This window comes from Acomys russatus, chromosome 27 (genome assembly GCF_903995435.1).
Source record: "Acomys russatus chromosome 27, mAcoRus1.1, whole genome shotgun sequence".
Classification (NCBI taxonomy): Eukaryota; Metazoa; Chordata; class Mammalia; order Rodentia; family Muridae; genus Acomys; species Acomys russatus.
Window position 1 is genome coordinate 50,105,496 of NC_067163.1, and position 12,797 is coordinate 50,118,292.

Sequence of the window (12,797 nt, forward strand, 5' to 3'; positions counted from 1 at the left end):
TCTTCTATAGTTAAATATCCACTTGAGTGTCTACACTGACATTTTATCTGGCAAAATAAATTAAACTCAATGAGATCTGGTGTAATGAAGCTCTAAGGTAACAAATTGTTACTAACCTTGAAGGGAAATTTTGAAGTAACTTCAGTAAGTGTCCCAGTCAATTACCATGATATATTATTATGTTTCTCACAATTGGTGTCACTTTAGTTGAGACCATATATTGAAAGTTCTTTCTCATATATATAACATACTTGTTTCACTGCGAGGCTCCCCCTTTGGTCCATCCTCTAACTGAATTAAGATAATTTCTGTTGTTGTCATGACAGTTTCCTTCCTTTCTATAAGACCTTCTATATCAGTCCATGTTCTCATAGGAAGATTTGATTTTCAACTGAGGAAGGCAGGAGGAGAAGGAAAGAGGAGGAAGAAGAGGAGGAAGAGAGGAGGAGAAAGAGCAGGAGGAGGTAGAAGAAGAAGGAGGAGGAGGAGAAGAAGAAGAATGTAGGAAGAATGTAGATTTTAAAATCTCAATGATAGATCAAATGCCTTGCATGCATGAGGCCCAACAGTGCAGAAAGATATAATTCTGGACTGAGGTGTGGCTTCTGTTGCCCATGTTTGGCCTTTGACCTATAAAAGATGGCATCTGCAGGATCTGAGACAGCCCACGGCAAAGTTGGAGTCTCCCTACGAGGCAGTACAAGGTGTGTACTGTACAGCACAAGTAAAGGAAAACTCAATCCCTTTCCTGGCAATAAAAGTGAACCATAAATAGGGAGTGTCTGGAAATCATTTTGTCTAACAGGAAGTTTTCTATAAAATAAGTTCCAGAAAGCTACTGTCAGGAGCAGATTTGAGCACGGATTCCACACATGATCTGTAAAAGCTGTTTTCCTTTCTTTGAATTACATTACATGTCTACATAATCATTGGGCCTTTTGTCCCAGTCTTTGATTTAGTAGCATGCCTCACCAAGTTATAAACATCCTGTGCATGAATGCAGAGAGTGAAAAATCCTTGCTTGCATGTGATTCTGCACAATGCCATTTCTCAAAGAAAAAGAAGATTAAAAAATCCCTGATATGTGAGTCTGTTTGAAATGAAGGTATATAGGGATGTTATGTATGATTCAAAGATGTATTTGAAAAAAAAACAAACAAAAAAAAAACTCCTCGCAGGTCTCTCCTGATGGTGACAGTTATAAAAATTTCCTCAGTAAGTTTTCTTTTCCTTTAAAAGAAGCTTGCCTGCAGTCCAAGTAGGCAATTCCACAGCAGACCCACTAAGAAGAAAGAACGAAATAATTGCCTTTTGTTCCCACTTAAATCACGGCACCCAAAATATCAGGTACAAAAAAAATCTAGTGAGTTATTATAATACTACTCGTGTGTATTCCACTCTAAACTCTTGCTTAAAAATTTAAAGGGCACATAATCTACCTTTTGAGTTTGATACTTCTGATATTTAAAGGCGTATCACTCATGTAGCAAATGTATTCTATGTTCAGGGAGGAATAACACACCAAACGCAAACCATTACGGAGGGCTTTAAATGCGGGCAGTGTAATGAGATCTCTCTACAAAGACCTGAAACTATGTGGTGAAGCTTTGTCTACCAGATGGCGGCATGGCAGCAGCTTCTCTGTTAAATAATGCCATCCATGTGTGAAGTGCAAAACTTTCGGGTCATTTAATGAGGTGTCCAATATAGCATCCTTTGAAACTATGAACACCAAACAGAATCCCTTAGTTTCTGTTTCGCTTTGTTTGTGAGGTTTGTATGGTCAGCAATGCCGCCGTTCGTTGAAGTGATTGACAGCATGGAAGCCATGCTTTACTAGACCCATGAGAGATCTGAGGCACTGTCGAGAAGAGATTGTTTTTTCCCGTACCTTCCTTGCAGCCGTGTTTGTTCTCATGCAACACAAACCCATTCCGGCACTGACACACGTAGCTTCCCATTGTGTTCACACACTCGTGCTGACAGCCGCCATTATCCTTCGAGCATTCATCCTTATCTGGAGAAGAAATAAAGCTCTGTTTAGACAGCGGTTTTTAAAACAAACAATATCGAAAACAGTTCGCTGTGGTGGTCTGAGAAAGGATAAAATAGGCTACACACTTCCTGGTTTTCAACGTAAAGCAAATACAAGCTTATGGTTCCTTAGTTTGACTCATTCCTTGTTTAACTTGGAGTCTTTGACCATGGACTGTTTCTGAGAGTATTGGTGCTGGACACTGAAGGGACTTCTGAGCACATTTCTGCATCACATGGGATGAATTTCTGAACACACTGGTGCTAGTTGTGGACTGAGGGTCTGAGAGTAGTGGTGTTCCGGCATTTGGCAATCTTCTTTCGTGCTGGAGTAGAAATTTCTGATAGGAGAAAGAGGACCTTCTTCAATTGATCTTTAGCATTCATTATCCATTTTTGAGAAATAAAATTTAAACTGTGAGTAGTCTGAATAAAGAAAAAAGGTGTAGGAAGGCGATATTACCACCACAACAGAAGCTAAACAAGTTTCCAAAATGTGGGTACAGTGACTCTTAAAAACTCGGTGTAACTAGGGTAGTTGTTTTGTTTTCAAATTTTATAGATATACTAAGAATTGATTACTTCAGGCATTGCCTAGCATTCAAAGAGAAAAAGAGAGAAAATGTATTCTTAGTCCATGCTACATGTGGGTCTAAATTTTACGTATTTTAAGGAATGGTGCCGCAGAGCAGTTAATTAATAACTCATGCCCTAAAAGGCTTTTGCTATGTGAGAAGGAAAACAAAGGTTAGAATAGGAAATGAATAGAAACTTTTAGAAACAGCCAGCATATTCATTACAGGGAACAAAGCCAAACCGGATTAACAGGGAGTCAACACAGTGAGAGGAGCAGCTATGGCAGGGTGAGACTGAGCTGTCATTCTAAGCCCAGCATATGCCTTTAAATCACACTGGAAGGTTGTCCCTAATGCATATATAATGCAATATCTCTCAGATGCTCCTTCTACACACGAAAACAAAAAAAGGCACAGCACATGCAGTCTCAATCTCGGGTCAGTCTGAATCTGAATTCTCCATTCACAGCCTGTATTTCCAGCGAAAGCTAGTGAGTTTATGGTTGTGTACAAAACAATCTAATTTTCTTGATTTCATTCTGATAAGTATTTTCCCTTTAGAAGCAACTTATGGGGAATATGCTTGTTAATAACTTGAGAGCAATTTAAAAATATTTCATTTAGTATTCATAATGCATTAGATCAAATCCATGCTATCCCTCCTTGTTTCTCTTATATCCCACCACCACTTTTACTCCCAACTTCCTATGCTCTCTCCCCTCTCCCCTTTCTCCTCTCTCTCCTCTCTCTGTCCCTCTCCCTCCCCTCCTCCTCCTGCTTCTCCTCCTCCTCCTGCTTCTCCTCCTCCTGCTCGTCCTCCTCCTTCCTCTCTTTTCCTGCTCCTCCTCCTCTTGCTGCTCCTCCTCCCTCTCTCTCCTTGCTCCTCCTCCTCTTCCTCCTCCTTCTTTTCCTCCTCCTCTTCTTCTTCCTCTCTCTCTCTCTCTCTCTCTCTCTCTCTCTCTCTCTTCTCTCCTCTCTCTCTCTCTCTCTCTCTCTCTCTGTCTCTCTCTCTCTCTCTGTCTCTCTCTCTCTCTCTCTCTCTGTCTCTCTCTCCCTCTGCCCACTTAAAACACTTAACACTGCCAGTATGTGCATAACTACAAAGACTGCCACTCAAGTATGGGCAGCCTGTCCAAGGCCACATATTCGAGAAAAGCAGACCTTCTATAGCAGCCATCAGTTGCCAAGAGCACATCAACTAAGCGGTGGGGCTTGATGGCCTCCTTCTCTATGCTGGCAATTTGTATGGCTTGTGTTTATACAGGTCTTGAACACGCGATCACAGCTGCTGTGAACTCATATGTTCAACTGCCTTGTTGTATGCAGAAAACAGTTTTGATATAGTTCTCTGCTGTCTCCAACTCTTACCTTCTTCGCACTCCTTCTGCTGGGATTGTCCCTGACCTTTGGAGTGGGTTATAAGATATAGATGTACCAGAGAAATCAGGAAATGAGTAACGGTCCATGCAGGATGTGGTTATTCAAGGAAAGGGAGTTAGGTTGCAACTGTTATAACAACGGTAGAATGGGGAATAATAGAGGACAAAAGTTATAGGATGGGAATACAGGGTAGAGGAGTAAGTATGAGGAGAGATAACTAACACTAAAGACCTTTGAAAAAGTCATATAGAAACCTAGTATTGTAGGAGCTTTATAGCATATATACATATACATATATATATATATATATATACATAAAATCATTCAGTTGTAGTTGTAGATACACATAGACTTACCAAACATAAAATCAATTAACTTAAAATTCTGATTAATTTCTCATAATTACATAAAATTGATACATGAAAAACATGTTAGTTTATCTACTATGGAAGTGACAGAAATCATGGACATTAATTTCTCAAGTAAATTTTCTAAAAAATACTTTTTATTCTTCCTTTTAAATATAAAACTACACATTTAAAAGCTATGAGTGATTATTTTATTAGATATATCAGAAATAAAACTATGTATACACTATTTCACTGAATGCATTACATTTTGAATACATTTGTTTGTCTTTACGCCTAATGAATCGCTTCTTGTAAGAAAACTAAGTTTTCAAATAGCTTTCCTTTCTGAATAACATACAATAATTAACAATTTATTTTATTCATAAACATTAAGTTTTCTAGTAATTACTATTGTAAAGCATGTAACAATAGTTGCGAATATTATATTCTTGATTATAATTTCCTAATGAAATAACTTTTGTTTTCTGTGAATAAGAATTTCAGACTAATCTTTGACAAAATAACTACGTATGTATATTAGAGTAGCATGCATATTCAATTGCCTGTTATGAGATAATTCAAACTTAATTCATAGTTTTCATGTTATATTAGTATTCTTCATCTGTTGCCATCCTGATTTGCCCCTCAAGTAGCAACTTATGTCAAATACTGTTTTACCTTCCTTTCCTAGAGCAAACTTACCAATTAGCTAACAGAAGACACCAAGAATTTAGGTCTACAGCAGGTCTAATTATATATAAAAAAGATATTTAAAACCTGAATCTGATACATTTCTAAGACCCAAAAGAGAATATTGCTATTTTATTCTCTCTAACAATTATTGTGGTCTATATCAAGTGCCAACCTACAAAAGAAACAAAAAGTACCTTTCTTTCCTCATGTCCTAAGGATGCTTAGTGTAACACATTACCAATGCCAACTGCCAGGGTCATGGCTGAGCATGGTAAGGTTAAGCAAATGGCTAGCAGAGCAAGCTAAACCTAGGAGTAAATAACAATGTGACGTGGAGCAATGCATTTTCCTCCCTAGATGTCTCTGCCCTCAGATGAACACAACAGTAGTGTAGTGACGGCTTCCCTCACCTCTTGATCTTAATTATTCCGTACGTTTAACAGCACCACTCTACATAATAATCTCATCTAAAGTTTTTCAAAATTAAGTAAAGTTATATAATCTATACCTACAATTTTTTTTTCATTAGAGGATTAACATAAACACTAATATAACAGTTGCTCTTTAACATGATCATATCAACGAACTTGCTTTATGACGATTTACCAATTATGGGTGCTGTCAAAGGATGTGGCTACTTCACAAAGCACACAGAGCACACACGTTTGTATGTGCCAGATCTCCTGCTGCATGCCTTTTTACATCCGTGTTACAAGAGGGAAATAAGGCATTTTACACACAAACACTACTGTTCACAAAGCCTGGCCTGGCCAAAAGTAGCAAAGTAAAATTTAAATTTAAAGAATATGAAGATGTTTTCTTCAAGGTTGCCAAATACAAATAGCCAAAACACTATTTGTCACATTTATATCATTCCTGATTGTTTCATGGTTCTTCTTGATGTAGGTAGTTTATTGTAGATATGTGTAACAATATAAATGTTTAAATATTTAATAAATGTTTATTAAATATATAAATGTATATTTATTAAAAGTGTAAAAAAATTAATAAAAAATCAAAAAAATAACATGTAGAGTTAAACATACTTTGGGATCAGGAGTTGTTTAGTACAACTTTTAAACAAGTTTTAGATAAAATGTACATTTAAAGTAATGTAAAAGATTCTATGTGTTTTAAATTGTTTACAAAAATCCACTTGTTTCATAAATTCAGTTTTTAAAATAAATATTTAGACAGTACAAAGGTAGACAGTCTTTTCTGCACCTAACACTGGACCACTTAAAAACTTCAAGATATACAACATTTACAAAATAGATAGGTCTGCAAATATCTTCCTTTTATTAGAGTAAGATATTAAAATTCCCCTTTGAATAATATAAGTCTTAAATAAATGATTGAAAAGAATTTTAAAAGGTAATTAAATCTCAGAGAAAGGCAGGAAGGAGAACAAGGGAAGACAGATCTATTGATTTGGAACTCAATAGAGCTTGTGAACCATTAAGTTCAATTACCCTGAAAACTGGAAACGAACCCTGGACATTGTAAATCTCATTAATTTTAAGTTGAGGGAAGATGGCATGAATAGACTTTGAATTAACTCAATCCAAATTACCTAATATTAAAACATAATTGGGATTCAGTTGTGTTAAATAGATTGCTAGCTACACAGGCTGACTAGATTTTCATGGGAAGGTTTATTACCACGTATTTTTGAAGGTCAGGGAATGGTTTTATCATAAGTGAGTCTGAAGCAGAGAAAATATGATTTACTCATTTTACAAATGTTTGTAAAAAGTGGTGCTTGATTTTTATGTAAAAATTATACTTTTAATTAATTTTAAAGTCTAGTCAAAGTGACAACCTGTTCATTGGCAGCTATTGTTATATCGCTATAAAATATCATTTAAATTACATTTCCATATGTCTGTGGAAAGCTATACTATATTATATAAATGTTATCTTTAAAAATTGCATTTTCCATACCTACCATAATTATTTCTATAGAAACTAGACAAAACATGACATTGCTTTTAACCTAACATATTAAGAGAACTATAAAATAGGAAAACAAATTTAGTGCTCAAATGAGATCATATTTTCTGAGGCAATAAATGTAATTTGGAAAAAAAATCTGATAATTTTGGGAAAGTCTGGTGTCACTATTACCACACACACACACACACACACACACACACACACACACACACACAAATCAGTATATGAAAATATCCTAGTTGTTGTACCAGCCTTTGCTCTATTTAAATTTTATGTTAAACCTAGCTCAGACATTCCATGTGCTTCCCCATCACACACACAGAAAACAGTGAGGAAGAGACAGCAGTTAAAAGCAGTACACACTGAAAGAAAGAGACTCGTGTTCATACAGCACGTGTGCACATCTACCTGAGAAGAAATGTGCCTTGAAGCCCTTCTTGGATACAGTGTTGTCCGATTTGAATTCGATCCTCATGTTGTTGAAGTGGGAAGTAATCACTTCAGGTACGTCAACCCCACAGAATTTGCCGTGCAGTTTAGACTCGGAGGAAAGACCACTCCAGATCTCCACATAATCATATTTGCAAACCTGGACAGACATGGTTGTCAGGATCACCAATTAGAAAGAACCAGATGACTGTCATTTGTGTTAGAAGAAAAAAAAAAAACACACACACCTGGAATGGCACAAGCTTGTGGCAATTATTTGTAGGGTTCATGCATGACATGTATCTTTTACAAAAAAATACCGAACTAGGAAGAAAATTATGATGTGCATTTATTCAAAGCCGATATCGATGGGCAGAACATAAGCTACAGCTGCTGCCTTCTTTCTACTTTTATTTTATTTTAAACTTCAGAATGAATTGTACAAACATTTGTCATGTCTTAACTAACACTGATGACGAATACCTGAAATGACTTGCTACATTTTTCCTGAAATGACAACGGTCAATAGAAATCATACTTTTCCGTTTTGTGGATGAACAAAAAAAAAAAAAATCTCTGTTCCGAATTTTTATATATGTACAAAGGTGTCCTTGCCACACATTCTTGTGAGTGATTAATAGATCAGGGTAGAATTTACACCAGTGCTGTGTCCTGTAACCATGGCATTCTGATCTGAGCAGCACAAGAAAATTAGTGTGTAGTTAAAAAAAAAAAAAAAAAAAAATGCTGTCCTTAAAGCTTAGTAGAAGGCTTGTGTTCCTCCAGTTCCTGTGATGTTAGGTATCATAGGTTATTCTGTAGGGCTTCTACTGCATTGTAAACAAATATGAAATATTCATTGTAATAACCCCTCCACCCACCCCACCCCCCTTGGCAACAAAATGAAGTAAGCCTGTCTGATTTATTTTACCTAGCATTGTGAAAATGCAAGGGCACAAATGAATGCCAAGTGTTCTTAAGCAATTTTATGGCCACTAACAGATGTTTCCACAGCACACTTTTCCCAAGCTCTAACAGAACATATTCTGCAGAATGCATCTTGCATGAACAACTTTATTATATAAACGTATAATTAGCAAGGTTTAACAATGCATACACGTGGACCCTGGGGCATGATCTGTACTTTGAAATACGTCAACTCAGATCACTGGGAGTTTTTTTGTGTGTGTGTGTGTGTGATATTAATTGGGTGCTAAATAAACAAACTGCTACTGGGAAGAATGAGGTAATTTTTCTACATACTGTGCTAGGCTGAGGTATTTGTTTAAAGAGAACTCCATTCTAGCAGAACGTTTCGGATGCTGAAGGTCTCTACTGTTGATGTTCTTAGACATCGGTACAGGAAATAAATTAATGAAGTTTTGACTTATTCTAATATTCTAGAAGTCAATGTTTTGCTTGGGCCTTTTACTGTAACCAGTTAAGTTATCAAGCTCTGAAAATACACAGAATGCTGAGATGACTTTCCACACAGAAACACCATGAAAAGTTTAAGAATTCTGGCATACGCTAACAAGTTTACAGCCAGCTAGTCTGTGAATGGTGGCCATTTCAAGGAGAATGAGGCTTGCCTAAACAGAGCTTCACTTATATGAAGCCACCTCTGCTCCTTCCTCCTGTGTACAAACTCCTTTTCCTCTCACACCTTGTGTCAATTCAAAATGTCTCCCTGACATAAGTAATAGCTGCAGCGACAGTTACGATGGTAGAACTAATTCAGGAACCGTTACTATAAAATTTCAGACTGGTAGAGAAATCTCCTTTATGAAAGGAGTAGAGCAAATGTATTATAAAATCAATATGTTCATTTCAATATTCATCCTGATTTGAGGCATTTGTTAAAGAGAAGTTATAATCCATGTGGATTAAATATGTTAAGAGGATTAAGTGATGGCCATCAAATTGTTTGGCTATGATATTGGAAAATAACGTAAGTAATTCTGTTGACTTGTGTGTGTTGTGTATCTTCATATGTTTGTGCCTTTAGGTGTGAATGCACATGTGTAAGCCAGATGTCAACTTCAGTGATCCTTTTTCATGAGCTTCCTTTTTTATGACAGGCTGTCTCACGGAACATGAGGTTCACCAATTAGTCCAGACAGAATGTCCAACAAGGCCTGTGGATCTGTCTGTCTTGGCCTCCCCAGTGTTGGAACTACAGGCATGTGCCACCATGCCTATAGCTTCCTGTGTAAGTGCTGGATAAGGGGCTCAAGTCCTGTTTCTATGACAAGTCTTTTACCAAATCAGCTTTTTACTCATGCCAGCCAATCAAGTTGTGTGATCCTACAGTCCTCCAGAAGGCCTAAGTTTAGCACCCAAAAGCCACCTGCCACATTTAATTCAAATCCTCCTAATAATTTTTAAAATGCACTTAGGTACCTTAATGACTACAAGTTGAATTACTAGGAAAAAAAAAGAATATTTAAAAGGCAGTAACAGGAGCAGAAAGAAAAATAATCAAAAGCCAAAAAAAATACACCAGACATTGTGTATATTAAAGCTACAAAACCCCCCAACAATTGTGGCCCAGACGTGCTCATACATTTCTGATCCTGTGTTTCTCCAAGTATACAGCAAAGGCAAACTAATTTTCACTAGCTAATTTTTCATTATACTTAATGGAATTAAATCATGTTCAATAGATAGAAATATAGGCTAGAAATAGGAATCAGAAAAAAAGGCTTTAAAAGAAAAATGAGATATCAAAAAAGCAAGTGCTTATAACCTTGTACCTAAAAAATAACACAAGGAAACCAAAAACCTAGTTGATATTATCTTGTTATCATTCCTAAGTATAGAATTTCATGTGAACTTTCTGTGTCTGTTGATTGTCCACAGACATTACCAGATAAGTGGTTTCATGGGTTTCAATGTGGTCATCTCTCAGAAAGCTGAGCCTTCAGTCCAGAAATCATATTTTGAAAATGAATAGTCACTGTACCTAAACTTATATTTTCTTAGCTTAAAATTAATATTTTGGTATGTAAACCACAAGCACAATTCATAATAAAAATTTACATATTAAGAAAATACACTACTTGGTAACCTGTTGTCCTTCCTCTGAGTGCTACCAGGTCTCCCCCTCCAGGGGATATGGTCAAATGTGAGGCACCAGAGTACGTGAGAAAGTCATATCCCACTCTCCACTCAACTGTGGAGAATGTTCTGACCATTGACTAGATCTGAGTAGGGGTTTAAAGTTTACCCCCTGTATTGTCCTTGGCTGGTGCCTTAGTTTGGGCCAACCCCTGGGCCCAAATCTTCCTATCATAATGTTCTACTTGTAGGTTTCTAAGACCCTCTGGATCCTTCTACTTTGCTATTCTCCCATGCTTCTCTCATCTAGAGTCCCAATAGGATGTCCTCCCCTCTGTCCCAGTTTCCTGGTAAGTGAAGGCTTTGGTGGGACATGCCCCTTGGGCTAGTATGCAGATTTAAGTGAGTATATACCATTTGAGTTATTCTGCTTCTGGGTTAACTCACTCATTATGATAATTTCTAGTTCAATCCATTTGTCCACAAATTTCGGGAATTCCTTATTTTTAATAGCTGAGTAGTATTCCATAGTGTATATGTACCACAGTTTCTTTATCCATTCTTCAACTGAGGGACACTTAGGCTGTTTCCATGTTCTGGCTATTATGAATAAGACTGCTATGAACATGGTTGAGCAAATTTTCTTGTTGTGTGCTGGAGCATCTTCTGGATATATTCCAAGGAGTGGAATAGCTGGGTCTTGAGGAAGCCCTATTCCCATTTTTCTGAGATAGCACCAGATAGATTTCCAAAGTGGCTGTACTAGTTTGCATTCCCACCAGCAATGAAGGAGTGTTCCTCTCTCCCCACATCCTCGCCAGCATGAGGTGTCGCTTGAGTTTTTGATCTTAGCCATTCTGATGGGTGTAAGATGGAATCTCAGAGTTGTTTTGATATGCATTTCCCTGATGACTAAGGAGGTTGAGCATTTCTTTAAGTGTTTTTCAGCCATTTGATATACCTCTGTTGAGAATTCTCTGTTTAGTTCCATGCCCCGAACATTCTCCACAGTTGAGTGGAGAGTAGGGTATGACTTTCACACGTACTCTGGTGCCTCATATTTGTCCATGTCCCCTGGAGGAGGAGACCTGGTGACACTCAGAGGAAGGATATCAGGTTACCAAGAAGAGACTTGATACCCTATGAGCATATACAGGGGGAGAATACCCCCCTCAGGAACAGTCATAGGGGAGGGAAATAAGGGGAAAATGGGATGGAGGGAAGAATGGGAGGATACAAGAGATGGGATAACCATTGAGATGTAACAAGAATAAATTAATAAAAAAAAGTAGAAAACAAAAAAGAAAATACACTAATTTCCAAAAGTAGAATATACTTTTCTCACAAGTGGAAAGTTTCTATCTGATTCAATTATTGTTTACTTTTCATTTATTATATTGCTAGAAATACCTATGCAATATGAAAGCACATCTTAAATATTCTATAGTTATTTAATGAATAGTGAAAATATTGGACATTAAATTAACTGAAAATCCTTCCAGGTGATTTTCAATCTCCCAGACAAATTTAAATATTACCCATACCAGCAGACTCATAAGTACTTGCAGAAGTAACAAAGAGGACATTTTTTCATGAATGCATTGTGTTCTTTTCTTTAACTTCATCAGATAGCTTTTCAGCATTCTCAAAACATGGTAAAGATGTAGGCATTGCTTACTTACTTCATTGCCTTCCAATTCAAAAAACTCAAACTTCACAGAGATTCTGTACTGGCTTGGAGCAATCACTTGCCACACACAGTTTTTGTTTGGAGGGTATTCTTTGGGCCAGCCAGGGGTAGTTACTGTGCCATTGAGCTTTGTAAGAAGCCCTCCGCAAGCAGCTGGAAGAAAAGAGAAAACTGTGCTCCTTAATAAAGGTGTTCTTTCTCAGTACCTCTGAACCATCACCCAGCACCTCAGCATTATATGTAAAGCAGCTTCTAATTGTTAAACCTAGAAACTACAACTCACTCCTTAGGTTTAATTAAAAGAATTGTGTTATCAAGTCCCACTCCTAAGCTATTAATCAGCAGTGTGGGACAATGCAAATTATGACTAAAGTACAACATTTTAAATTGCTTCAAAGTTTAAGTGGATAAAATAAAACAAGGTCCAAGTTCTCTTCTCTTCTAAATGCATGTAAAATAACATACAGTATTTTGATGACAGGAAAATTAAAATAAAATTATTTTTTGGAAATTAATAAAATGTGGAAACTAAGGAAAACATATATAGAGATGATAGCTAGGTGATTGTCAGATGATGGCTAAAACGAAATAAATAAGTGAGAGATGATAGATGATAGATTAGATAGATAT

At 36.8% G+C, this 12,797-nt stretch overlaps 1 protein-coding gene across 1 annotated transcript in view; it reads right to left on the reverse strand.

The window, feature by feature from the left end:
- Tll1 (tolloid like 1) overlaps positions 1-12,797 on the reverse strand; it is a 196,763-nt gene that overhangs the window by 22,508 nt on the left and 161,458 nt on the right. The window contains exons 15-17 of the mRNA XM_051169507.1: positions 12,160-12,320; positions 7,397-7,577; positions 1,892-2,017 (exon numbers count right to left, since the gene is read on the reverse strand). Of these exons, the coding sequence (XP_051025464.1) occupies positions 1,892-2,017; positions 7,397-7,577; positions 12,160-12,320 (468 nt within the window). The remainder of the gene's footprint in view (positions 1-1,891; positions 2,018-7,396; positions 7,578-12,159; positions 12,321-12,797) is intronic.